Genomic DNA, 25,686 nt, shown 5'->3' with positions numbered 1-25,686 from the left:
TTGAGTCTTTCAGTCGAGAAACATGCCAAGTGCCATTTTTAAAAAGTGCCAGAAATCGCGATTAAAATTTGCCAATTTTCAATCGCGAATTACTCGGTAAATATAATAGCTACGAGTTTCATATTTGTTATAGATATTAGCAAATTTTATATTAATAACAAATATGAAACTCCTAGCTATTATATTTACCGAGTAATTCGCGATTGAAAATTGGCAATTTTCAATCGCGATTTCTGACACTTTTTAAAAATGGCACTTGGCATGTTTCTCGACTGAAAGACTCATTTGCTAGATTCTATACAAGAAATTAACGCTTTATTTGAGGTCCAGAAAGTCATTTCTAATTAACAATTCTACACATCAATAAAAAAAAAATAAAAATTCAACACTTTTCTATCAAATACTTTCAAAAAATGTACGAAGCTTACTTAAAAGTATGACATGTAAACTCAAACAGAAATTTGCTATTTAATGGAGCAAGATATTTTTCGAGATAAAAAAGGGATTTTGACGAAGGAAAAATCTATTTCTGGGGAGAGACCTGTGGCGCCCAGTGAAAAGAGTCCTTCTTATATATCTTTTCTGATAAAACCTTCCAATTATACCAGAGAAAGATAAAAGCATGGAATGCTGAGGTTACAACCCTCGCGCGAGCACCTTTTGGGTGTCGTGTATAAAGCAAAGGCGCGTGAAATCCACTATTCACAGGTTGTCTTCCATTTAGTTAATTCCTTCGTCAAAGGGATGGGCCGATACAAAGGCCCTAGCCAATGTCCAGCAAGCAACTGTTTCCTTAATTTTTTCTTTTAAAAATAGAAAACAAAACCTTTGATAATGTCCTCCGGGTCCAACATGAGACCTATCGTAGCACAAAACCGAGGAAACTTTGTACTCATGTTTACTACAAAATATTCTTAATCTACTTAAAATACATTCCAGTACAAGCATATTACCACCTTGGTTCCAAAACCAAGAAATAGACAAAAATTTGCAGTCCGTCAACAAAGTAATTCTCATATTTTGTATAATCAAATTCTTTTGCATGATGTGAATCATCTTAACCCTTTAACCCCCAGGCTATTTGGAAATTTGCAACCCTTAACCCCCAAGGGGTTATTTTTTTCCCAGCACATTTTGCAGTATATTTTTTTTAAATTGCTCTAACAGCCTTAATTTTTGTCATAGAGAGGTCAGGTTGGTCTCATTCTCTTGGAAAATGCCTGAATTTTCTCAAAAAATTATCAAAAATATGAAAAAAAAAAATTTTTATAGCATTTTTTTGCAAGGACTTACCGGTACGTTCATGGGGATAAAGGGATGGCTTTTGAGAAACGTACCAGTACGTCCTTTGGGGGTAAAAGGGTTAACATACATTCCAGTACAAGCATATAACCACCTTGGTTTCAAAACCAAGAAATAGACAAAATTTGCAGTCAGTCAACAAAGTAATTCTCATATTTTGTATAATCAAATTCTTTTGCATGATGTGAATGGTCTTAAACTGATAACTTTGGCATGTAGCTTTTCAACAACTCAAAACTGGTACAATACCATTTATAAATTAAATATATACAGCATAATATTATGTATAAAAATGCTAATTTGTACAAACTATTTACAGCAAAAAACCTAAGCTGTATACTATACAAATATTGTACACTAGAAATAAATTTTTGAGGAAATATAATGAAATAATCATAATGAATATAATACAGCACTCCCTTTTCTCAGTGGGTGGCAGTGACATCATACAAGTAATTTTACACAACACATAATTAATAGTTAAAAAAAAAAATAGAAAAAAAAAAAAATAAATAAATCATTATTAAAAAAGATATAAGATTCATTTCACTAAAAAAGGATAAACCTTAAATACTTTTCTTTAAGATTCCTCAACAACAACAAAAAAAAATCCCTACAAGTACAACATATAATTCTTTTCTGTAGCAAAGGATATACTTTATTTACAAAATCTGCAAATTCTATAAAATTATATACAAAATTATATTCGCCGACAAAGCAACTTCAAAGAATTCAGTATTTACATATTGCTCAAGGGGGAATTCGAACCACAACCTCATGAGTTATGGCAGTGATTGTGTCATTCAGCATCGGTTCAAATTCCAGCGAGGGGATATCAAAAAACGTTTAGTTATACCTTCATGAAGTTAGACCTTAAACACCAACCGTCAAGTCGAAGGCGTCTGGGGGATATTACAGAAGAATAAGGGTTAATGCCATCTTCAAGCTGTACTAGCATGATGGCTCTCATAGTGTAATCCACCACCGAGCTAGTGCGAGCCGATGAAAGCAGAAATACGAGGAACTTTAACCTAACTAATTTAGGATACCAAACAAAATACAGGAAATCCTTCATAATTTTGTAATATGATTACGTCCATTGTATGTATTTTACATATGTACATTCTCTATGAATTTCTAGCCATATTAAATAACTACAATATGTCCATTAGGTTTTACAGGTAAAATTAAGGGGAGAAAATATATTCTGTAAAAGATAAATTAAGATCGAAGAAAAAGAGGCTTTTGAATGAAATTTAACTGAAATGATAAATTTACGATGGGTTTAAAGGTTAGAATCTGTTCAGTATCTTTACTGTGATAAAATAAAAAAATATCAAATAAAGTATTGACCTCGTCATCAAGGATTAATAACAAGAAAATGCTGTTTTGAGACTTGTGCTAATATTTCCAGCTCAATGAAACACCCAGCTAGACTCCATAAAAGAATATTTTTTTTTTCTTTTCTTTTTTTTCAAAATTTAATGTAACAAAAAAAAAAAAAAAAAGGTTACTAACCAGAATTTTACTTCTTTACGCAAGCTCGGGCAGCATCAGTACGGTATATCACACAACTCGACCGAAGCCAGATCAAACAAAATACAGTACGTAAATGGTGAAATTAATGACCAATGTGTTTTCCCTAGCACTCGTGGCAATATATATTAATATAAATTTTATTTCCTAAACAAATTGTGAAATTAGGGTAAATGTCACATTCATTATAAATTTTCATAATCCAATGGTCATAGAACTAATGTTTCGTGGTAAAAATTAGGGTAAATGTCACATTCATTATAAATTTTCATAATACAACGGTCATAGAAATAATGTTTCATTGTAAAAATGAGATGCGCCCTTATACTTTATTTTCTAGGCCAATCAGATGGACAACTGTATGCTTTTGCTTACCCCCCAAGCATATGGGATATCAGGAAATTTTGGGGGGAGGAGGGTTCGCCCAAAATTAAATAATTAATTATAATAAGGAAATTGTAACCGAGCCTCCGAAGAGGGAGGATAATAGGAATTTACACCAGTCTTCAATTAACTCGGATGCATTTTTTCCAAATTCAATTCACCACTCGAGGATGCTTTTATATCGTATATGATCCCCTTTTAGAAAACATAAATGTTTATCATAAGAAACTATACATCCGATGCACTAGATTTCCCGTTTACAAGCACTGGTCGAGTTAAAGTAACAATATAGTGAAAGCTTCTAGCAAAGGCAATTCATTCTTCAGTTCTGACATTTTCGTTTTTTTTTTTTTTTTTACTAGTAAATATCAGCAGCTTTTAGTATGGTAAAATACTTAAAATTACATAAATATAATTACAGTCATATAGCCTATATATATATCTATATATATCTATATATATATATATATATATATATATATATATATATATAGTATATTGAAATTTAATAGTGTAATTGTCTTTCTGCAGTAACTGAGTCATAAGTTGAAATTTTGTACTGAATTTAAACCATCACTCTCAATACATATGATTAACGTACGTAGTCTAGCAATCATATACTGTAAATGTAAATCATTTTTTTGTTTTTGTAAATCGTAATCTTGTTTTTATCTAACTATCGACTTCCCCCGAGTTTAGGTCTTTTATCATCTCTCTTAATGACTCTGCTAAATTTGTAGTACCATTTTTCATTGCCTGAATACTGACTAACCTGCAAAGACCCGACTGCGTCCCTATAAAAACCCAAGAATTTGTCGTAAAGTTGTTATTCCAGGAAACTGAAGTTGCGGACATTAATGGATAACAACCTAATGGTCCCGGCTCCATTCTCTCAGAACGTTTACATTCCATCAACTGGTCCTCGGGGATGTTAGAAAAGTTGCGATAGTCTTTTTCTGCGAACACGACCCCGAAACCATCGCACGTTTCGGAGTATGTTCGTGGCAAGTCCAAGTGAACGGTAGAAGACAGTCCATCCTCTTCACTTTGAGAAGATAGAGACCCTTTCTTGTTCTTTTTAGGAAATTTCACCCTTGTTTTCTCCGAAAGTAAGTTTTCCATCTTTACGGCCAATAACGGGACTTTTCTTTTCGATGGCACTTTTTCATTTTCATAATTCTTAAAAAGTTGTTGTTGTATAGTAATAACTACTTCACCCGCAGAATCACCCTGTATTAAGGTATTCATCCATTCAGATCCACTAATTGTCCACACTGGGGAATTAGAAGATAAAACATTTCGGGAATGTATTCCATAAAACCCATTTTCTTTGAAGCATGTATTTGTATTGCTTAAACCGTAAACATCGTCAAAAGAGATAAAACAGCCTCCCCAATGAGATATCCAATAGGAATCTGTTACTAAACCTTTCCGTATAATACTTAAAGGCATGTTTGTATTTTCTAGATCCCAGAACTTGTACGTTCGGTCATTGCCCCCAGACAAAAGATTTCGTCCATAAGTTGTGGGACAAAAGGATACGGTAGAACAAACTCCATTGTGAGCCAGAAAGGTGTTAATGGGATACAAGACATCCCCTTCATGATCTGTCGAACGTAGCAGAGGTGAAGAAGTACACACATCCCATATGCAAACATAACCAGTCGAGTAGGCACCAGCAATATATCTGTGCCCCTTTCCACGAAACCAATCAACTTTCAAACATTGAGCGTTGCCGTTGGTTAGGCTACTAGGTCTCAGAGTTAATTTTGGTCGGACTTTGAATATCTTTAATGGTCCGTGAAACCCAAGTTGAGCAGGGTTAGGAACAACAAAGACTCTGACAGTACCATCAGAGCAAGCAGCAGCCAATAACCCAATTTTCTGTAAGTCACTCTCACTATCAAGTTTATCCGACTGTGACAAGTTATAAATACCTGATGGGCACCAAGCAAGAGCCCATATAGATCCATAGTTATGAGCAATTCCTAACTGAAACTGAGGAACTGAGCTTTCATTTTCCATGTTAAAAGGACACTGCCAGATCTGAATTACACCCTCGTGTGAATAACTTTGTACTAAACTGTACCTTTTATCTGGAAAGGAGGTTGCAGATAGGGCTAAATACTGACTCATTTCTTTGAAAGTGTCTTTCAACGGCAGAGGACACCATGCAGATGCCGAAGTTGGCCCCCCCGTGAACAGCACATAACCTTCATAAATGCTGGCTCCACTAAACCTGTCCAAGACCTGCCAATCGGTGCATTTGTTTTCATCAGCTATTTTGCTTACAACGCTTACTTTAAACTTGGGACTAACATCAACAGTTGGTATGTAATTTTTCAATTCTTCTTTATCCAGTAAGACCCAGTCATCTGTTGATACAGTCAAATCAGCAAAGAGTTCTTCAGAGTAATTTTCCATCATAAACTCTAGAGTCCATTTAGAAGCAGGTTCGAAAGGTCTCATCTGGTCTATCGATGGCTTTCCAGGTACCCTTGGCCTACTTCTGAGTCGTGGGTTTACACTACGCCTTTCATCATCAGACAATTCATAGTCACTTTCTAAATCTATTTCTACTAGTTCTTTGTGCTTGACTGAAATATGAACCTTGAATTGATCTTCAGACTCGCAAGTATCACCACATTGTTTGCATTTGTACTTTTTAGGTATACTTGAAAAAGGGCATTTTGCATAATGTCTACGACCATTTTTGACATTTTTAAAGTTATACGAGCAATTGGAATTAGGGCAATTCGCTTTACCATTTAATTTTATATGCTCTTCCAATTTGATTTGAATTTCTTTCGGGAGCGTTCTTTTTTCCCTTTCGTAAAACTTATCAATTCCAATTCTTTCACACACACTATCCCCATCTTCACTTTGATCGCTTCCATTTAATTCTGCAGGATTTAACGACCGCCAAACTTTGAGTTTAGCATCGCAACTTGTTGCGGCTTTACGTCTCGGTCTAGGTTCCTCTGGGTCTAGTTCTACTGGGGCTGGGGCTGGCTCTTCCCCCTTCTTACGAATCATCTGGCCATGAAACTTTCTCATGTGAACTTGAAGGTTATGCTGTCGAACTAGTTTCAGACATAACGAACAAGTTGTCTGGATTTCCTCAACAGAATGACCACAAAATTTCACATGATATTTATAGCCTCCCAGAGATCTGAATATTTTAGCACAGATTTCACACTTCAGCTTCTTAACCGATTTCATAGTGCTACTTATGATGATATGCCACTCCTCTTCCGAGAATTCTTGATTTTCCCCAAATGGCCTGGCAAGACCATTATGTTCATGGTGTGCGTGAGAATTAAATTTTGCCATAGAGTTAGTCACGTAATCACATTTTCCACATTTTATATTAACTTTCGCAACACTGGAACTATTACTTTTACAATCTTCATTCATTAATTCTGAATCTTTCTCACAGATTACTTTATCATCATATATTTTCTTTCCTTCCGTGAACTCAGTCTTTTTATTAGTTCTACCTCCTCTCCCCCTTTTATTTTTAGTAGTTTTAGGAACCAAAGGTTCATCAGGTTTTGGCTGGGTGGTGGTATTTACCTGTTTGCGTAAATTACCTTTAGAAACGGCCTTCACCAAGTGACTCCTCAGTTTCAATTTTCTTCCACTGTGTGAAACATGTTCAAAAAGTTCAGGCTCAGGTTCTTCTTCACCCTTCCTTACATTAGAGTCTGTGTCGTCCTTACCGGAAGTATACTCTGCCTCTTTATTCAAGTCATTGACTACAGAAAAACCTGATCTTGGTTCATTTTCAGGCAAACTTGATCCAAGTAAGGAACCATCTATGGTCTTGTCTCCAGTAACATTTTTCATACCGGTTAAATTGTCATCGCAAACCTCATTTCCTGAATTGCAAAACAGATTTGATTTAATGTTCTTCTTGGACACACATCTACTCCTATTCTTACCCCTTCCGAAACTTGAACCTCTGCGTCTTCTACCCCTTCCTCTTTTTGATACTCTAGAATTCTTTATTTTACACATGAGTTGAGATTCTTCATTCAAATTAGAGGTTATTGCATCTTTATTTTCATCCAGTGAAAAACTATTGAAACTCATTAGCTCTTCCTTATTTTGAATACTCTCGATGTTTTCCAAATTCTGAACACCTTTTTCCATTTCGTCCAAATCATGTACAGAAGTATTTGATATGGAATAAGAGGAACTCTCTACTTTGTCATCCAAAGGGACTTCTTCACTTTCACCGATTCCAACGTCTTTTTCTACCGATCCGGCTTGGTTACTATCGTCTGCTACTTCTCCGTCCGACACATCATATAAATTCACACTATCTGATCCTGTAATTTCAGTGACTTCCATATCGTTTCCCTCACATTCTGATAGTGCCTTAACTTGCCTGTCTTCCATAAGCGTTCTGTCACTTTCCTCCAATTCATCTTGATCAATTGGTGAGCACGCATCCATTCCAGTTTCTTCAATTTTGCAACCGTCATCTGAATCACTATAGCAATTTTCATTCAAATTAGATTCTGTATCTATAAACCCCCCATTCAATGAGGTAGCTGTTTTAGTTAATTCGTGAGTCCCTAAAATTCCAGTACTGATAAAAAAGCGATCTCCAGTTCTTGAAAAATCTGATTCGCTATCACTAAAATTCCTGCTCGTATCAGATGCGATATCATTTAGTTTGATAGGACTGTATTTGACAGTAACCCCTTCAACATCAGAGAGTGTTTGTGGTACGCAGTCGATATCGCTGCTGCTCGATGCATTTTTGATGGCATGGCATATCGGACTCTGAATCTTATTAGAATCTGTGAGAGTTATGTTAACACAAGTAGGATCTTCTTCTTTCAAACTCCTGCCATCATCATCCTTGTCATTGCTTGCTTGTCTATTACCTTGTTCTTTTTCCAGATTTTCGTTTGTGAAATCAGAATTGTAAATGGGCGTCACCTCTTCACCGTTCCCACAAACATGCTCCGTCTGCAACTGAACAGTATTCTGACCAGAAGATACTTTCCCTATTCCATCAGTAGAATTAGTCACAGAATTCACAAGACTGTTTGATGCAAGCCCAGCAGACACATTATTTTCGAGAATAGACTGTAGAAACATGGGATTACTCGTGGTCAAAGTTTGGGAAATAGGATCATAATCTCCAAGATTAGTAAGTACCTCTGATACAGGAGTGTTAAAGTTGCTCGATGACCATTGGGTGTTACAAGGACTCTTACTTTCCTGAAAATCTAGTGGTTGAGACAATCTGACTTGAGAAATGTTCCCAACCTGCAAACTTACATGACCAAATTGAATGTTTGGAGAACCTGTTTGTTCCACAGCACCTTGTACTACTGGAAGCACTTGAGTATCAGCGCTAGACACTATCAGAACCTGTGGAAACTTTTGTGAACTTTGTGTCTCATCGACAAAATTAGGAGGGCCACTTGTTTCCAATAATGATTTCTGCTGTGCCTCTTTAAAATCTTTTGCACTACAAGATTGAACGCTGTTTGACTGATGAGGAGAATTTGAGTAGATCAGATTATGATTAGAGGGAGTGCTAAGAATACTAGAGTTTGTAATTGATATTACATTTTGTTGACTGGTCATACAAGAGCCTTGTAATGAATTTCTGACGATTGTTGTCTCATCAAGTTGAGATGACGGTAATTGCACAGAATTAATTGGAGAGGGCATGATATGCTTTACAGGAACTGAAGACACATAAGTAAGAGCCGTTCCTTGACCTGATGAAACCGAAAGCGACTTTGGAGTAGATGACAACAAAACCGGTTTCACTTCATTTTTATGTGAAGGTGTGTCTCTGCTAACCCTAGATGTTGGATCTGTTAAATGAGTCTCATCACTGTTCAATGACCGATTCAATTTAATGTTTGATGAAGACACCTCCTTGGAATATTGCAATGACAGTGGTGACATAACAGACATATGTTTAAATTCTTGTGTGTCTACTGGCGATGAATATCCCTGTATTTGACCTATTTGCGAATTTAGTTTATTTACTGGAGTGTACAAGATATCACCCGGCCGAAATGGTCTCTCATGCCACTGCTGAGTGTTGTGTGCTCTAGATAGGGATTGTGGATTTTTTTCCGAAATGTGACACGCCACATCGCACTGTAACTGCCGATCATCTACGACTGACATTACGGACTCTTGATTATCAAAGTTATCCGACATATTTACATTTTGTTCACAACTTAAGGTTTCTCCAATTATTTCTGATGTGTCTTTAGTACCACATACAAAGTTTCTTGTTTGCACAACACTTACATCATTTACATTTGAAAAAGCTGTAGTAACACCTTTTGTTTTACAACTGCCTGCTGATTTGTAACATCCATGTATATGGGATTCAGGTTTTACCTCACTATGACCTTGTGACTCATCATTTTCGTTTTCACAACCTGGAATAGACACCACAGCCAAAGTTCTCATTGACAAGTTTCCTTTTATTTTACCATAAGTGCCATTGAATTTGCTTGTACTTTGATATAGTCCCCCTTTCATTGAAATGTTATTAGAGCTTGTATCACCCTTACTCTCTGCACCAGTATCAATACCGATTGTCTCGTAAGAATATAAGGATGTTTCACTTTTAGGCTCGCTCTTCAATAATCTTTGTGAATTACACTTGTCTACGGGTGGAACTGGTTTTGTGTTAACAAACTTAGGAGGAAGGACTTTGAACTGATCAGAAACTGGCCTGTCTTTGGTTTGATTATCGCCCATGAACATACATTTTGGCTCCAATTCTGTGATACCTTCCACTGGCGTGAACATTTGACCTACATGAATAGTGGAGTCTTCATTATCACCATCTTCATATCCATAAGAAAACTCAAGTTTTGGAATAGCACTAAACGATCTAGGCGGTCTTTCGTCTGCTGTCAAAGGTGTTATTGTGACTGATGTACCTCCATTAATAACAGTCTCTTCATTACACGGTGCACCAACTCTAAACAGAGATTTACTTTTAAGTACTGAGGTTTTTGTAAAGGGAGTAACACTATGAGCTCTGGGAGGTATGGCTGTATCTGTCTTACAGAGCACAGACGGTCCTGATTTTCCAGATACATTTCGAAACCTGTTGGCTCTAGTATAAGTACGAACTACCTTTCCAGGTTCTATACATGGTTTGTTTTCATAATTTTCTGGAACATGAATTAATCCCTGAACATTTGACTGAAGTGTATTTCTTGTAAAACTTGACGAACTAGTACCGGGGATTTCCTGCTTAGGTAAGGCAACAGTAGTGAGATTGCATTTTTTCTCAACAGCAGAGACTTTTTCAGAAAATGAGCCACTCCTATCAACTCCTAATCCTATCAAAAGATCTTTATCTTCAACAAGATTCGGGTCTCTATTACTGTTGTCAATTGAACTGGAAACATGAAAATTTGTACTTGAAAGCTCTAGACTGTCGTGACCAAATTGTAATGGACAATTTAACTTGGTAGTCTGATCAGCATTAGGCCCAATGAAACCTTTACCTAACCTAAATTTGCTAGAATCAACAACTTTTCTGGATTCTTCCAAAAGCCTTGTGGCTTGTTCGTACTTTTTCTGTACTGCAGCTTCTCTTAACCTTAAGGCCTCTTCTCTTTCATTTAAAGCTAATTCCTGCTGTTGCAGTGCAAGCTGTAAACATTCCTGCGCTTTCTCTTCTTCTTGTTTTAATGCCTCTTCGGCCTCGCATATCTTTTGTTCTCTCATAGCTAGCTGGAACTTTCTTTCTTCCCATATGGGCTCAATTTCATATTTACTAGTACATCCAAAGTCAGGGTCTTTTTTAAGGTGTTTGAAATAAGTAGGGCATTGCTTGGTTAGTATTTGAGAATTGCCGAGCGATTTATCCCTCAGAAGTGGACGCCCGGCACTAGGAACAATTTCACTTTTGCTTAATGAATATGGATAGGTTTTCATTACTCCAACATTTTGATGCGTTCTAGATTTATATCTTTTGCTATGTAAGCTGTCCTCTTCACTGTCATCACTTGTATAGCCAGTAGTGTAGGAATCCTCGTGGCTGCACTTGCAGCTTTTGGAGTTTTCAAACACATTTCTGTGAGAAACTTGTGTGTGCTTACGTTTAACACCAAATGACGTACTCGGGTAAACTGAAACGGTTTGAATATTATCTCTTTTAACTGATATTTCTGAACCCTGATAATTAAGGCTTGTACTGGCAACATCACTATGAACGTGGATAAGACGTCCTTGACTCTGGTTGCCCAACTCATTTACATTTCTAACATGACTCTGTGTGCAGCTACTTGAATTTTCACTTGTGCCAAAGTTTTGGGGAATTATACAAGGTTTTACTGTGGGAGGCATTCTAAATGTTCCAGACTGGATACTGTTATTTTCTTGAGAAATGCAATTTCTCTGCATATAACATACCGTTCCTGAAGATGAAGGGGGAGGAGAAGGGTGATCTGAGGGGCAGTGTTCACTTTCCGACATTGTCAGTATGGTTAAAAGTGTGCTTACATAAAGGCCCCTATCAAATTTCCCCTAATACATATTTTCATAAGTAACAAATATTATAGATTTACAATTTCAGGCTGCAACTTGAAAATATTCTTGCAATTCCAGTCCATTGATTGACAATTTTTTTACTTGCAATTACTATACCTATTAAACAGGGCCTCACATTTTAAAACTTATTACCTTTTGAATATACATCACATAACCATCTAGAAATTCATATAAATCACAAGTAACATTGAACCGTGGGCTAGAAATTTCTATGCCTTATTTTAACTGTAGAAATACTTATAACCTCCCAGAACTATTTCTGTCATCTGATGACAGAAATGGCAGGATGTCCTGTCGCAGCTAAATCCTGGTTCCACACTTTGTCACAGTGGATCTGGCTGCGGGTCCTATAAAATAAAAAAGAAATTAAAATTGATTTTCAAAGAATATCCATCATACAGAAGGTCTTCAACATAAAAACTCAACCCTTTTACCCCCAAAGGACGTACTGGTACGTTTCACAAAACTCATCCCTTTACCCCCATGGACGTACAGGTACGTCCTTGCAAAAAAAATGCTATAAATTTTTTTTTTTCATATTATTTATAATTCTTTGAAAAAATTCAGGCATTTTCCAAGAGAATGAGACCAACCTGACCTCTCTATGACAAAAATTAAGGCTGTTAGAGCAATTGAAAAAAAAATATACTGCAAAATGTGCTGAGGAAAAAATAACCCCCTGGGCCTTGAGGGTTAAGGGTTGGAAATTTCCAAAGAGCCTGGGGGTAAAAGGGTTAATAGGTTCCAAGAAGCTGGTTGTAAAATGAAGTTTCTTAACCCTTTTACCCCCAGGCTATTTGGAAATTTCCAACCCTTAACCCCCAGGGGAATATATTTTTCCCAGCACATTTTGCAGTATATTTTTTTTAAATTGCTCTAACAGCCTTAATTTTTGTCATAGAGAGGTCAGGTTGGTCTCATTCTCTTGGAAAATGCCTGAATTTTCTCAAAAAATTATCAAAAATATGAAAAAAAAAAAAAATTTTATAGCATTTTTTTGCAAGGACGTACCGGTACGTTCATGGGGATAAAGGGATGGCTTTTGAGAAACGTACCAGTACGTCCTTTGGGGGTAAAAGGGTTAAATTTTGGCCTAGGCAAACCTAACCTAACCTAACCTAACTCCCATGCCTGCATTCTTCAGCTGCAAAAGTCAACAAATAGTCTCGTTTCATACGAAATAGATATCCGGTTACTGCAAATGTCATTTTGCTCACTATTAATTTATATATTGTTTTATTATATTTCATTATCCTATTACAGTATGCAAACTTTTGCTATAATAATATCCGAAATATGTTATTTTCCTTAGTAAAATAAATTTTTGAATATACTTACCCGATGATCATATAGCTGTCAGCTCTGCTGCCCGACAGAAAAAAACCTACGGGCGGAATACGCCAGCGATCGCTATACAGGTGGGGGTGTACATCAACAGCGCCATCTGTCGAGCAGGTACTCAAGTACTCGATGTCAACACAGAACCAATTTTCTCCTCGGTCCACTGGGTCTCTATTGGGGAGGAAGGGTGGGTCCTTTAATTTATGATCATCGGGTAAGTATATTCAAAAATTTATTTTACTTATGAAAATAACATTTTTCAATATTAAACTTACCCGATGATCATATAGCTGATTCACACCCAGGGGGGTGGGTAGAGACCAGCATATATGTTAACCTTAAGAGCTAAGTATTCCGTATTTCATTTTAGCAGTTATTCAAAATAACAAACATAAAATTAATAAGTACCTGGTAAGGAAGTCGACTTGAACAATTACTCTGCCTTTTTTAAGTACGTCTTCCTTACTGAGCCTCGCGATCCTCACAGGATGCTGAGCGACTCCTAGGAGCTGAAGTATGAAGGGCTGCAACCCATACTAAAGGACCTCATCACAACCTCTAATCTAGGCGCTTCTCAAGAAAGAATTTGACCACCCGCCAAATCAACCAGGATGCGAAAGGCTTCTTAGCCTTCCGGACAACCCAAAAAACAACAATAAAAAGCATTTCAAGAGAAAGATTAAAAAAGGTTATGGGATTATGGGAATGTAGTGGCTGAGCCCTCACCCACTACTGCACTCGCTGCTACGAATGGTCCCAGGGTGTAGCAGTTCTCGTAAAGAGACTGGACATCTTTAAGGTAAAATGATGCGAACACTGACTTGCTTCTCCAATAGGTTGCATCCATTACACTCTGCAGAGATCTGTTTTGTTTGAAGGCCACTGAAGTTGCGACAGCTCTAACTTCATGTGTCCTTACCTTCAGCAAAGCATGGTCCTCCTCATTCAGATGGGAATGAGCTTCTCGAATTAAAAGCCTGATATAATAAGAAACTGCATTCTTCGACATTGGTAAAGAAGGTTTCTTAATGGCACACCATAAAGCTTCAGATTGTCCACGTAATGGCTTAGTCCGTTTCAAATAGTACTTAAGAGCTCTTACTGGGCATAGTACTCTTTCTTGTTCATTTCCAACCAAACTAGCAAGGCTTGGAATTTCGAACGATTTGGGCCAAGGACGAGAAGGAAGTTCGTTTTTGGCTAAAAAACCAAGCTGTAAGGAACATGTAGCCGTTTCAGATGTAAATCCAATGTTCCTGCTGAAGGCGTGTATCTCACTGACTCTTTTAGCTGTTGCTAAGCAGACGAGGAAAAGAGTTTTCAAAGTGAGATCTTTAAAAGAGGCTGATTGAAGTGGTTCGAACCTTGCTGACATAAGGAATCTTAGTACCACGTCTAAGTTCCAACCTGGTGTGGCCAACCGACGCTCCTTCGTGGTCTCAAAAGACTTAAGGAGGTCCTGTAGATCTTTGTTGTTAGACAGATCTAAGCCTCTGTGACGGAAGACTGCTGCCAACATGCTTCTGTAACCCTTGATCGTGGGGGCTGAAAGGGATCTTTCCTTCCTTAGGTATAACAGGAAGTCAGCTATCTGAGTTACAGAGGTACTGGTTGAGGATACTGAATTGGACTTGCACCAACTTCGGAAGACTTCCCACTTCGACTGGTAGACTTTGAGAGTGGATGTCCTCCTAGCTCTAGCAATCGCTCTGGCTGCCTCCTTCGAAAAGCCTCTAGCTCTCGAGAGTCTTTCGATAGTCTGAAGGCAGTCAGACGAAGAGCGTGGAGGCTTGGGTGTACCTTCTTTACATGCGGCTGACGCAGAAGGTCCACTCTTAGGGGAAGTGTTCTGGGAACGTCTACTAGCCATTGCAGTACCTCGGTGAACCATTCTCTCGCGGGCCAGAGGGGAGCAACTAACGTCAACCGTGTCCCTTCGTGAGAGGCGAACTTCTGCAGTACTCTGTTGACAATCTTGAACGGGGGGAACGCATAAAGGTCTAGATGGGACCAATCCAGAAGAAAGGCATCTATGTGAACTGCTGCTGGGTCCGGAATCGGTGAACAATAATTTGGGAGCCTCTTGGTCATCGAGGTTGCGAACAGATCTATGGTGGGTTGGCCCCATAATGCCCATAGTTTGTTGCATACATTCTTGTGAAGGGTCCACTCTGTTGGGATGATTTGACCCTTCCGGCTGAGGCGGTCTGCCATGACATTCATGTCGCCTTGAATGAACCTCGTTACAAGGGATATGTTTCGATCTCTGACCAGGTGAGGAGGTCCCTTGCGATCTCGTACAACTTCATCGAATGAGTCCCTCCTTGCTTGGAGATGTACGCCAGTGCTGTGGTGTTGTCGGAGTTCACCTCCACCACCTTGCCTAGAAGGAGGGACTTGAAGCTTCTCAAGGCCAGATGAACTGCCAGTAGCTCCTTGCAGTTGATGTGTAACTCGCTTTGAACCGGATTCCACGTGCCCGAGCATTCCCGACCGTCCAACGTCGCACCCCAGCCCGTGTCCGATGCGTCCGAGAAGAGAAGGTGGTCGGGGGTCTGAACAGCCAGTGGCAGACCCTCCCTGAGGAGAATGTTGTTCTTCCACCAAGTCAGTGACGACTTCATCTTCTCGGAAACAGGAACTGAGACCGCTTCTAGCGTCTTGTCCTTTCTCCAGTGAGCAGTTAAGTGAAATTGAAGGGGGCGAAGGTGAAGTCTCCCTAACGTGATGAACTGGTCCAGTGATGAAAGCGTCCCTATCAGACTCATCCACTGTCTGACAGAACACCGGTCCTTCTTCAGCATGGACTGGATGCATTCTTGGGCTTGGTTGATTCTGGGGGCCGACGGAAAAGCCCGAAAAGCTTGACTCTGAATCTCCATTCCTAGGTAAACTATAGTTTGGGATGGGACGAGTTGGGACTTTTCTATATTGACCAGGAGACCCAATTCCTTGGTCAGATCTAGAGTCCACTGTAGATTCTCCAGACAGCGACGACTTGACGCAGCTCTTAAAAGCCAGTCGTCCAAATAGAGGGAGGCTCTGATGTTTGCTAAATGCAGGAATTTGGCAATATTCCTCATCAGTTTGGTAAAAACTAGAGGTGCCGTGCTTAGGCCAAAGCACAGGGCTTGGAACTGGTAGACGACCTTCCCGAAAACGAACCTTAGAAAAGGTTGGGAATCTGGGTGGATGGGGACGTGAAAGTACGCGTCCTTTAGGTCTAAAGAGACCACCCAGTCTTCCTTCCTGACCGATGCTAGAACCGACTTTGTCGTCTCCATGGTGAACGTCTGCTTTGTGACAAAGACATTCAGAGAACTGACGTCTAGCACCGGTCTCCACCCTCCTGTCTTCTTCGGCAATAAGAAGAGGCGGTTGTAGAAGCCCGGGGATTGATGGTCCCGGACTATGACTACCGCTCCCTTTTGTAGTAAGAGAGACACCTCTTGCTGTAAAGCTAGCCTCTTTTCCTCCTCTCTGTACCTGGGAGAGAGGTTGATGGGAGTTGTTGCTAGAGGGGGCTTGCGTAAGAATGGAATCTTGTACCCCTCTCTGAGTAACTTCACAGACTGGGCGTCTGCGCCTCTGATCTCCCAGGCCTGCCAGTAGTTCTTGAGCCAGGCTCCCACTGCTGTCTGAAGAGGAAGGCAGTCAGACTCTGCCTCTAGAGGACTTGGAACCCTTCTTCTTGCTCCCACGTTGACTTCCGGCACGAGCACCTCCTCTGCTGGAGGCTCTGCCACGAAAGGGCGGGATGAACCTTGAAGCTGGCGTGTCCATCCTAGGTCTAGGTACGGAGGGCAAAGGGGTGACTTTGCGTGCGGAAGACGCCACCAAGTCATGGGTGTCTTTCTGGATCAAGGAGGCAGCAATCTCCTTGATCAACTCTTCAGGGAAGAGACACTTAGAGAGTGGAGCGAACATCAGCTCCGACTTTTGACATGGGGTGACTCCAGCTGATAAGAAGGAGCAAAGGTGATCTCGCTTCTTGAGTACCCCAGACACGAAAGAAGCCGCAAGCTCACTAGAACCATCCCGAATGGCTTTGTCCATGCAGGACATGATGAGCATGGAAGTTTCCTTATCCGAAGGGGAGGTCTTCCTGCTCAATGCTCCCAAACACCAGTCCAGGAAGTTAAAGACCTCGAAAGCGCGGAAAACTCCCTTCATAAGATGGTCCATGTCCGAAGGGGTCCAGCAAATCTTGGAGCGTCTCATAGCCAGCCTGCGGGGAGAGTCTACTAGACTTGAGAAGTCGCCCTGGGCAGAGGCAGGAACTCCCAAGCCGAGAACTTCTCCCGTGGCATACCAGACGCTAGATCTGGAAGCAAGCTTGACCGGGGGAAACATGAAGGATGTCTTTCCCAACTGCTTCTTAGACTGCAACCACTCTCCCAGTACCCTTAAAGCTCTCTTGGACGAGCGAGCGAGTACGAGCTTCGTAAAGGCAGGAGCTGCTGACTGCATGCCTAAAGCGAACTCAGAGGGAGGTGAGCGTGGTGCTGCAGACACAAACTGGTCTGGATATAAATCCTTAAAGAGCGCAAGCACTTTCCTAAAGTCTAAGGAGGGAGGCGTCGTCTTGGGTTCTTCGATGTCGGAGTGTTGGTCGTCAAGATGTGCAGCTTCATCATCATCAGAGATACCATCGTCTGAATGTTGAGGAGGAAGAGGCAACGGAGTGGGCTGGACAGCTGAGTCCGGCAGCACGGGTGCATGCGTGGCTGCACTGGACCCAACATCATGCCACTGTTGGTCAGTCTGAGAACTGGCAACAACCAAAGCTGAGTGGGTGCGCAAAGAGTCTACACCCGACTGTGGAAGGATAGCGGAGACCACCATGGGTTGCGGAGGCTGACGCACCAAATCAAAACACGGCAGCCTAACTCCACCCTCCTGTTGTTGTGGTAGCTCCCGCACGGCAACGGAGTGCTCCGTGCGTCTGTGGGAGTCAGCATGCGTCTGGCAGGGTCGACTGCGCATGGGTGGAGGAGCTCTCACAGCCGGAGTGTGGGAGCAGTCAGCCGCAGCGTCTGCTGGGCGCACAACCGTGGCAGGTTGTAGGCAAACGGGTGCATCGTCAACCTTCTCTGCAGACGGAGTGTGGGAGCAGGCAGCCTCAGCGTGAGCTGGGCGCACAACCGTGGCAGGTTGTAGGCTAATGGGTGCAGCGTCAACCTTCTCCGCACGAAACTCCTGCATAACCGCAGCTAACTGAGTCTGCATAGACTGCAGTAAAGACCACTTAGGGTCTACAAAAGCGGCAACAGACGGAGCTACTGTCCGTTGTGACTGAGGGTCTAAAACAGCGGGTGCGGCAACAGACGGAGTTACTGCCTGTTGCGGTACCACCTTGCCTCTCTTGGGAGGTGTGCAGTCGTCGGATGACTGCAGCGAGTCCGAACTGACCCAGTGGCTACACCTGGGCCGTTGGACTAGCTCGGAAGGGACCTTACGTTTAAGAGGCCGTGAGACCTTGGTCATCGTTTCTGTCTAGAAACCTCTTCCGCAGACGAGGAATAAATGGGCTCACTCGCCTTCTTGTGGGTGGGACGATCTCGGAAAGATACGTCCGAAACCACGGAGGGTACGTCTGTACGCTGATTAAAGCCTGTCAAACCCTTTGGTCGTACGACATTGCTTCTCCCCTGGGCTTGGGAGCTTGCAAGAGGTCCCGGACTGGGAGGACGACAGGCACGAACAGACGCACCCTCATGCGTAACACTGACACTTTTCACTGCACTGACACTCACTTCACTTCCCACTGCACTTTTACCTTTCAACTCTCTGACATCAGCCATGAGTTGATTGCGGTCAATAGCCAATGACTCGACTCTCTCACCTAGAGCCTGAATGGCACGCATCATATCCGCCATTGAAGGTTGATGAGAGCTAGCAGGGAGGTCGGGTGCAACCACTACAGGGGAAGGAATAGGTTGAGGGGCATGGGGAGAGGAAAAATCAATAGAGCGAGACGAACTCCTCCTGAGCCTATCCTTCTCTAGCCTACGTGCATATTTCAGGAATTCTTGAAACCCGAATTCCGAAAGCCCAGCGCATTCCTCACATCGATCTTCCAATTGACAGGCTTTACCCCTACAATTGGAACAAACGGTGTGCGGATCGATAGAGGCCTTCGGAAGACGCCTTGAACAGTCCCTAGCGCTACATGTCCTGTACTTGGGGACTTGAGAAGGGTCAGACATCTTGAATTAGTCAAAGGGGGGAATTCAAAATCTATCCAAGTCGTCAACAAATAATCCAAATCCAAAAAAGAATGCAAGGAAGTATTGAAGATAACTTCTGCACAGCGATAGCTAATAACTAGAGATGAATACTTCACCAAATAACGTGAAATTCAATCCAGAAAACAAGAGCGTATTCAGTAGGTCTTGCCGGTGGCACGACAGAGAGAAAATTGGTTCTGTGTTGACATCGAGTACTTGAGTACCTGCTCGACAGATGGCGCTGTTGATGTACACCCCCACCTGTATAGCGATCGCTGGCGTATTCCGCCCGTAGGTTTTTTTCTGTCGGGCAGCAGAGCTGACAGCTATATGATCATCGGGTAAGTTTAATATTGAAAATTGAAGTTTCTTTAATTTTGGCCTAACCTAACCTAACCTAACTCCCATGCCTGCAATTTTCAGCTGCAAAAGTCAACAAATAGTCTCGTTTCATATGAAATAGATATCTGGTTACTGCAAGTGTCGTTTTGCTTACTGTATTAAATTATTTAACCCTTTTACCCCCAAAAGGACGTACTGGTACGTTTCACAAAAGCCATCCCTTTATCCCCATGGACGTACCGGTACGTCCTTGCAAAAAAATGCTATAATTTTATTTTTTTTTTTCATAATTTTGTTAATTTTATGAGAAAATTCAGGCATTTTCCAAGAGAATGAGACCAACCTGACCTCTCTATGACAAAAAATAAGGCTGTTAGAGCAATTAAAAAAAAAATGTGCTGAGGAAAAAATAACCCCCTGGGCCTTGAGGGTTAAGGGTTGTAAATTTCCAAAGAGCCTGGGGGTAAAAGGGTTAATAGGTTCCAAGAAGCTGGTTGTAAAATGAAGTTTCTTAAATTTTGGCCTAGGGAAACCTAACCTAACCTAACCTAACTCCCATGCCTGCATTTTTCAGCTGCAAAAGTCAACAAATACTGTAGTCTCGTTTCATACGAAATAAATATCCGGTTACTGCAAGTGTCGTTTTGCTCACTGTATTAAATTATATTGTTTTATATTTCATTATCCTATTACAGTATGCTCTTTGTCGATGTCTCACAGGATGTAGATACAGGAGAGGGGGTTCCCAGCCCCCTCGTCCCGTCCCTTTTAGTCACCTCTTACGACACGCAGGGATAACGTTTGCGCTATTTGTTGATGTCGGCTACCCCCCAAAATTGGGGGAAATGCCTTGGTATATGTATGTATGTATTACAGTATGCAAACCTTTGCTATAATATCCGAAATTTATGATTTCAGTCGAATTTGTCTATGTATCTAGAATTTTTGTAAGTTGAATACCCTATGTACAGCACATCATAAAATATAAGTAAGCGTAAAATAAGCGCAAAACAATAATGTTCGCCAATGTCTATAGCAGCCTTGAGGAGGAGAGAGAGAAGACGTCTGCTCTCTACAAGCCAAAAAGAAAAAGTTGCTAGTCCATCACTCCGCGAGTTATATACAGGTGGCTGGTATATATACAGGTGGCTGGTACCACTAGGCACCCCCTACCAAAGTCATGAGTAGGGTTGCCACCTCGCACCAAAAGTCTAATTGCCTACCTTCTAGCTTTTTAGTTTATTTATGACATATTTGTTTTTGATGTTGTTAATAGTTTATATATGACATGTCTGTTTTGACGTTGTTACTTATTTTAGAATAATTTATTGTTAATTTGTTCTCTTCATTTATTTATTTCCTTATTTCCTTTCCTCACTGGGCTATTTTTCCCTGTTGGAGCCCCTGGGCTTATAGCATCTTGCTTTTCCAACTAGGGTTGTAGCTTGGATAGTAATAATAATAATAATATATAAACATGTTATTTTCATTAGTAAAATAAATTTTTGAATATACTTACCCGATAATCATGTAGCTGTCAACTCCGTTGCCCGACAGAATTCTACGGGAGGGATACGCCAGCTATCACTATACTAGAAGGGGGTGTACTCACCAGCGCCACCTGTGGCCAGGTACTGCAGTACTTCTTGTTGACACCACCTCAATTTTTCCTCGGTCCACTGGTTCTCTATGGGGAGGAAGGGTGGGTCAATTAAATCATGATTATCGGGTAAGTATATTCAAAAATTTATTTTACTAATGAAAATAACATTTTTCAATATTAAACTTACCCGATAATCATGTAGCTGATTCACACCCAGGGGGGTGGGTGAAAACCAGTGTACATGACTAAAGGATAGCTAAGTATCCCGTATTTCATATAATCAGTTATTTCAGAATAACAATGAAATAATAAGTACCTGGTAAGGAAGTCGACTTGAACCGTTACTCTGCCTTTATTAAGTTCGTCTTCCTTACTGAGCGCAGCGTTCCTCTTAGGAGGCTGAATCAACTCTAAGGTGCTAAAGTATACAGGGCTGCAACCCATACTAAAGGACCTCTACACAACCTCTAACCCCGGCGCTTCTCAAGAATGAATTGACCACCCGCCAAATCAAAAAAGGATGCGGAAGGCTTCTTAGCCTACCGTAACAACCCAAAAAACAACAATAAAAGCATTCAAGAGAAAGGTTAAAAAAGGTTATGGGATTAAGGGAATGTAGTGGCTGAGCCCTCACCTACTACTGCACTCGCTGCTACGAATGGTCCCAGGGTGTAGCAGTTCTCGTAAAGAGACTGGACATCTTTAAGATAAAATGATGCAAACACTGACTTGCTCCTCCAATAAGTTGCATCCATAATGCTCTGCAGAGAACGGTTCTTATTAAAGGCCTTCGAAGTGGCTACGGCTCTCACTTCATGGGTCCTTACCTTCAGCAAAGCAAGGTCTTCATCCTTCATGTGAGAATGGGCTTCTCTAATCAGAAGCCTTATATAATACGAAACTCCGTTTTGGACATGGGCATCGAAGGTTTCTTGATTGCACACCATAAGGCTTCTGACTGTCCTCGTATAGGTTTTGACCTATTAAGATAATATTTCAGAGCTCTGACAGGGCAAAGAACTCTTTCTAGCTCGTTACCCACCATGTTGGAAAGGCTAGGAATTTCAAACGATCTAGGCCAAGGACGTGAAGGAAGTTCATTCTTAGCTAAAAATCCGAGCTGTAAAGAACATGTTGCAGATTCGGATGTGAACCCAATGTTCTTGCTGAAGGCATGAACCTCACTGACTCTTTTAGCTGTTGCAAGGCAGACGAGGAAAAGAGTCTTGAGGGTAAGGTCCTTGAAGGAAGCTGACTGGAGAGGTTCGAACCTAGGAGACATAAGGAACCTTAAGACTACGTCTAGATTCCAGCCTGGAGTGGGTAAACGACGTTCTTTAGAAGTCTCAAAAGACTTAAGGATGTCTTGAAGGTCCTTGTTGGAAGAAAGGTCCAAACCTCTGTGGCGGAGAACTGAAGCCAACATACTTCTGTACCCTTTAATCGTAGGAGCCGAAAGGGATCTCTCATTCCTTAGATGTAATAGGAAGTCAGCTATTTGGGTTACAGAGGTATTGGTAGAGGAAACTGCATTGGCTCTACACCAGCTTCGGAAGACTTCCCACTTGGATTGGTAGACTCTACGAGTGGATACCCTCCTTGCTCTGGCAATCGCACTGGCTGCCTCCTTCGAAAAGCCTCTAGCTCTAGCGAATCTTTCGACAGTCTGAAGGCAGTCAGACGAAGAGCGTGGAGGTTTGGGTGCACCTTGTCTACGTGAGGTTGACGTAGAAGGTCCACTCTTAGAGGGAGAGTCCTGGGGACGTCGACCAGCCATTGTAGTACCTCTGTGAACCATTCTCTTGCAGGCCAAAGGGGAGCAACCAGCGTCAGCCGTGTCCCTTCGTGCGAGACGAACTTCTGAATGACTCTGTTGATGATCTTGAACGGTGGGAATGCGTAAAGGTCGAGATGGGACCAATTCAGCAGAAAAGCATCCACATGAACTGCTGCTGGGTCTGGAACTGGGGAACAGTACAAAGGAAGCCTCTTGGTCATGGAGGTGGCAAACAGATCTATCGTAGGCTGACCCCACAAGGTCCAAAGTCTGTTGCACACGCTCTTGTGAAGGGTCCATTCCGTGGGGATGACTTGATCTTTTCTGCTTAGGCGATCTGCTGAGACGTTCATGTTGCCCTGAATGAACCTCGTTACTAGAGTGAGGTTTAGACTTCTTGACCAAATGAGGAGGTCCCTTGCTATCTCGTACAGGTTCCTCGAATGGGTCCCTCCCTGCTTGGAGATGTAAGCCAAGGCTGTGGTGTTGTCGGAGTTCACCTCCACCACCTTGCCTAGCAGGAGGGACTTGAAGTTCATTAGGGCCATATGAACTGCCAGTAGCTCCTTGCAGTTGATGTGGAGCGTTTCCTGTTCCCTGTTCCACGTTCCCGAGCATTCCTGTCCGTTCAAGGTCGCGCCCCAGCCCGAGTCTGATGCATCCGAGAAGAGATGAAGATTGGGGGTCTGAATCGCTAACGATAGGCCCTCCTTGAGAAGGAGGTTGGTCTTCCACCACAAGAGAGTGGTCTTCATCTCTTTGGTGACAGGGATAGAGACTGCTTCGAGCGTCAAATCCTTGTCCCAATGAGCTGCTAGAAGGAATTGGAGAGGGCGGAGGTGGAGTCTCCCTAACTCGACGAACAGGGCTAACGATGACAGGGTCCCTGTGAGACTCATCCACTGTCTCACCGAGCAACTGTTCCTCTTCAGCATGCTCAGGATGCAATCTAGGGCTTGGCTTATCCTTGGAGCCGATGGAAAAGCCCGAAAATCCTGACTCCGAATCTCCATTCCCAGGTAAACTATGGATTGGGAGGGAATGAGCTGGGACTTTTCTAAGTTGACTAACAGACCCAGTTCCTTGATCAAGTCCAAAGTCCAGTTGAGACTCTCCAGACAGCGACGACTCGTGGAGGCTCTCAACAGCCAGTCGTCTAAATAAAGGGAGGCTCTGATGTCCGATAAGTGGAGGAATTTTGCAATATTCCTCATCAGATGCGTAAACACCATAGGAGCTGTGCTTAGGCCAAAACACAGGGCTTGGAATTGGTACACAACCTTTCCAAAAACGAATCTCAGGAAAGGTTGGGAGTCTGGATGAATAGGAACGTGAAAGTAAGCGTCTTTCAGATCCAACGAGACCATCCAGTCCTCCTGCCTGACCGCTGCTAGGACCGACTTCGTCGTCTCCATAGTGAACGTCTGCTTGGTGACATAAGCATTGAGCGCGCTGACGTCCAGCACCGGTCTCCAACCTCCTGTCTTCTTGGCCACCAGAAAGAGACGGTTGTAGAAGCCCGGGGATTGATGGTCCCGGACTATAACCACTGCCTTCTTCTGTAACAGGAGCGACACCTCCTGGTGTAACGCTAGCCTCTTGTCCTTTTCCTTGTAGTTGGGAGAGAGGTTGATGGGAGAAGTGGTAAGAGGGGGTTTGCGGCAGAATGGTATCCTGTAACCCTCCCTGAGCCACCTGACAGACTGGGCGTCTGCACCTCTTCTTTCCCAAGCTTGCCAGAAGGTCTTGAGTCTGGCTCCTACTGCTGTCTGGAGAGGAGGAGAGTCAATGTTTGCCTTTTGAAGTCTTGGGACCTTTCCTAGACCTGCTCCTGGAAGAGTCTGGACGGGAGCTTCCTCGGCTGGGGGCTCTGCCACGAAAGGGCGGAATAAACCTTGTAGCAGGAGTATCAGCCACTGGGGTGCGGTAAGTCCTGGGAACTGAGGGAGCAACCTTAGCCTTACGAGCTGAAGAGGCCACAAGATCATGAGTGTCCTTCTGAATCATGGCCGCAGACAAATCCTTGATAAGCTCTTCGGGGAACAAGAACTTAGAAAGCGGAGCAAAAAGGAGTTGAGACCTTTGACAAGGTGTGATGCTGGAAGAAAGAAAGGTGCAAAGTTGCTCCCTTTTCTTAAGAACTCCTGAAACAAACATTGATGCAAGCTCGCCAGACCCATCCCGAATTGCTTTATCCATGCAGGACATTAAAAGCATGGCTGAGTCCTTGTCCGCAGGGGAGGTCTTCTTGCTCAAGGCCCCCAGGCACCAGTCTAGAAAATTGAAAATCTCAAAGGCACGAAATACACCCTTTAAGAAGTGGTCTAAATCGGAAAAGGTCCAGCAAACCTTAGAGCGCCTCATTGCTGATCTACGAGGAGAGTCGACCAAACTTGAGAAGTCAGCCTGGGCAGAGGCAGGGACTCCCAAGCCTGGTTCCTCTCCTGTGGCATACCATACGCCCGCCTTAGAAGTGAGCTTAGTAGGTGGGAACATAAAGGAAGTCTTCCCTAGTTGCTGTTTGGACTGCAACCACTCCCCTAATATTCTTAAAGCTCTCTTAGAGGACCTAGCAAAGACGAGCTTAGTATAAGTTGACTTAACAGGTT

General features: G+C 42.0%; 1 protein-coding gene across 1 annotated transcript in view; it reads right to left on the bottom strand.

Annotated features, from left to right (window-relative positions):
- Positions 1-3,747: 3,747 nt before the first annotated feature.
- Positions 3,748-25,686, bottom strand: part of LOC137653762 (uncharacterized) — a 40,083-nt gene continuing 18,144 nt past the window's right edge. The window contains exon 3 of the mRNA XM_068387389.1: positions 3,748-12,131. Within this exon, the coding sequence (XP_068243490.1) occupies positions 3,895-11,709 (7,815 nt within the window). The 5' untranslated portion in view covers positions 11,710-12,131 and the 3' untranslated portion in view covers positions 3,748-3,894. The remainder of the gene's footprint in view (positions 12,132-25,686) is intronic.

This window comes from Palaemon carinicauda, chromosome 14 (genome assembly GCF_036898095.1).
Source record: "Palaemon carinicauda isolate YSFRI2023 chromosome 14, ASM3689809v2, whole genome shotgun sequence".
In the NCBI taxonomy this organism is placed as follows: domain Eukaryota; kingdom Metazoa; phylum Arthropoda; class Malacostraca; order Decapoda; family Palaemonidae; genus Palaemon; species Palaemon carinicauda.
This window is presented reverse-complemented; position numbering and strand designations above follow the sequence as displayed.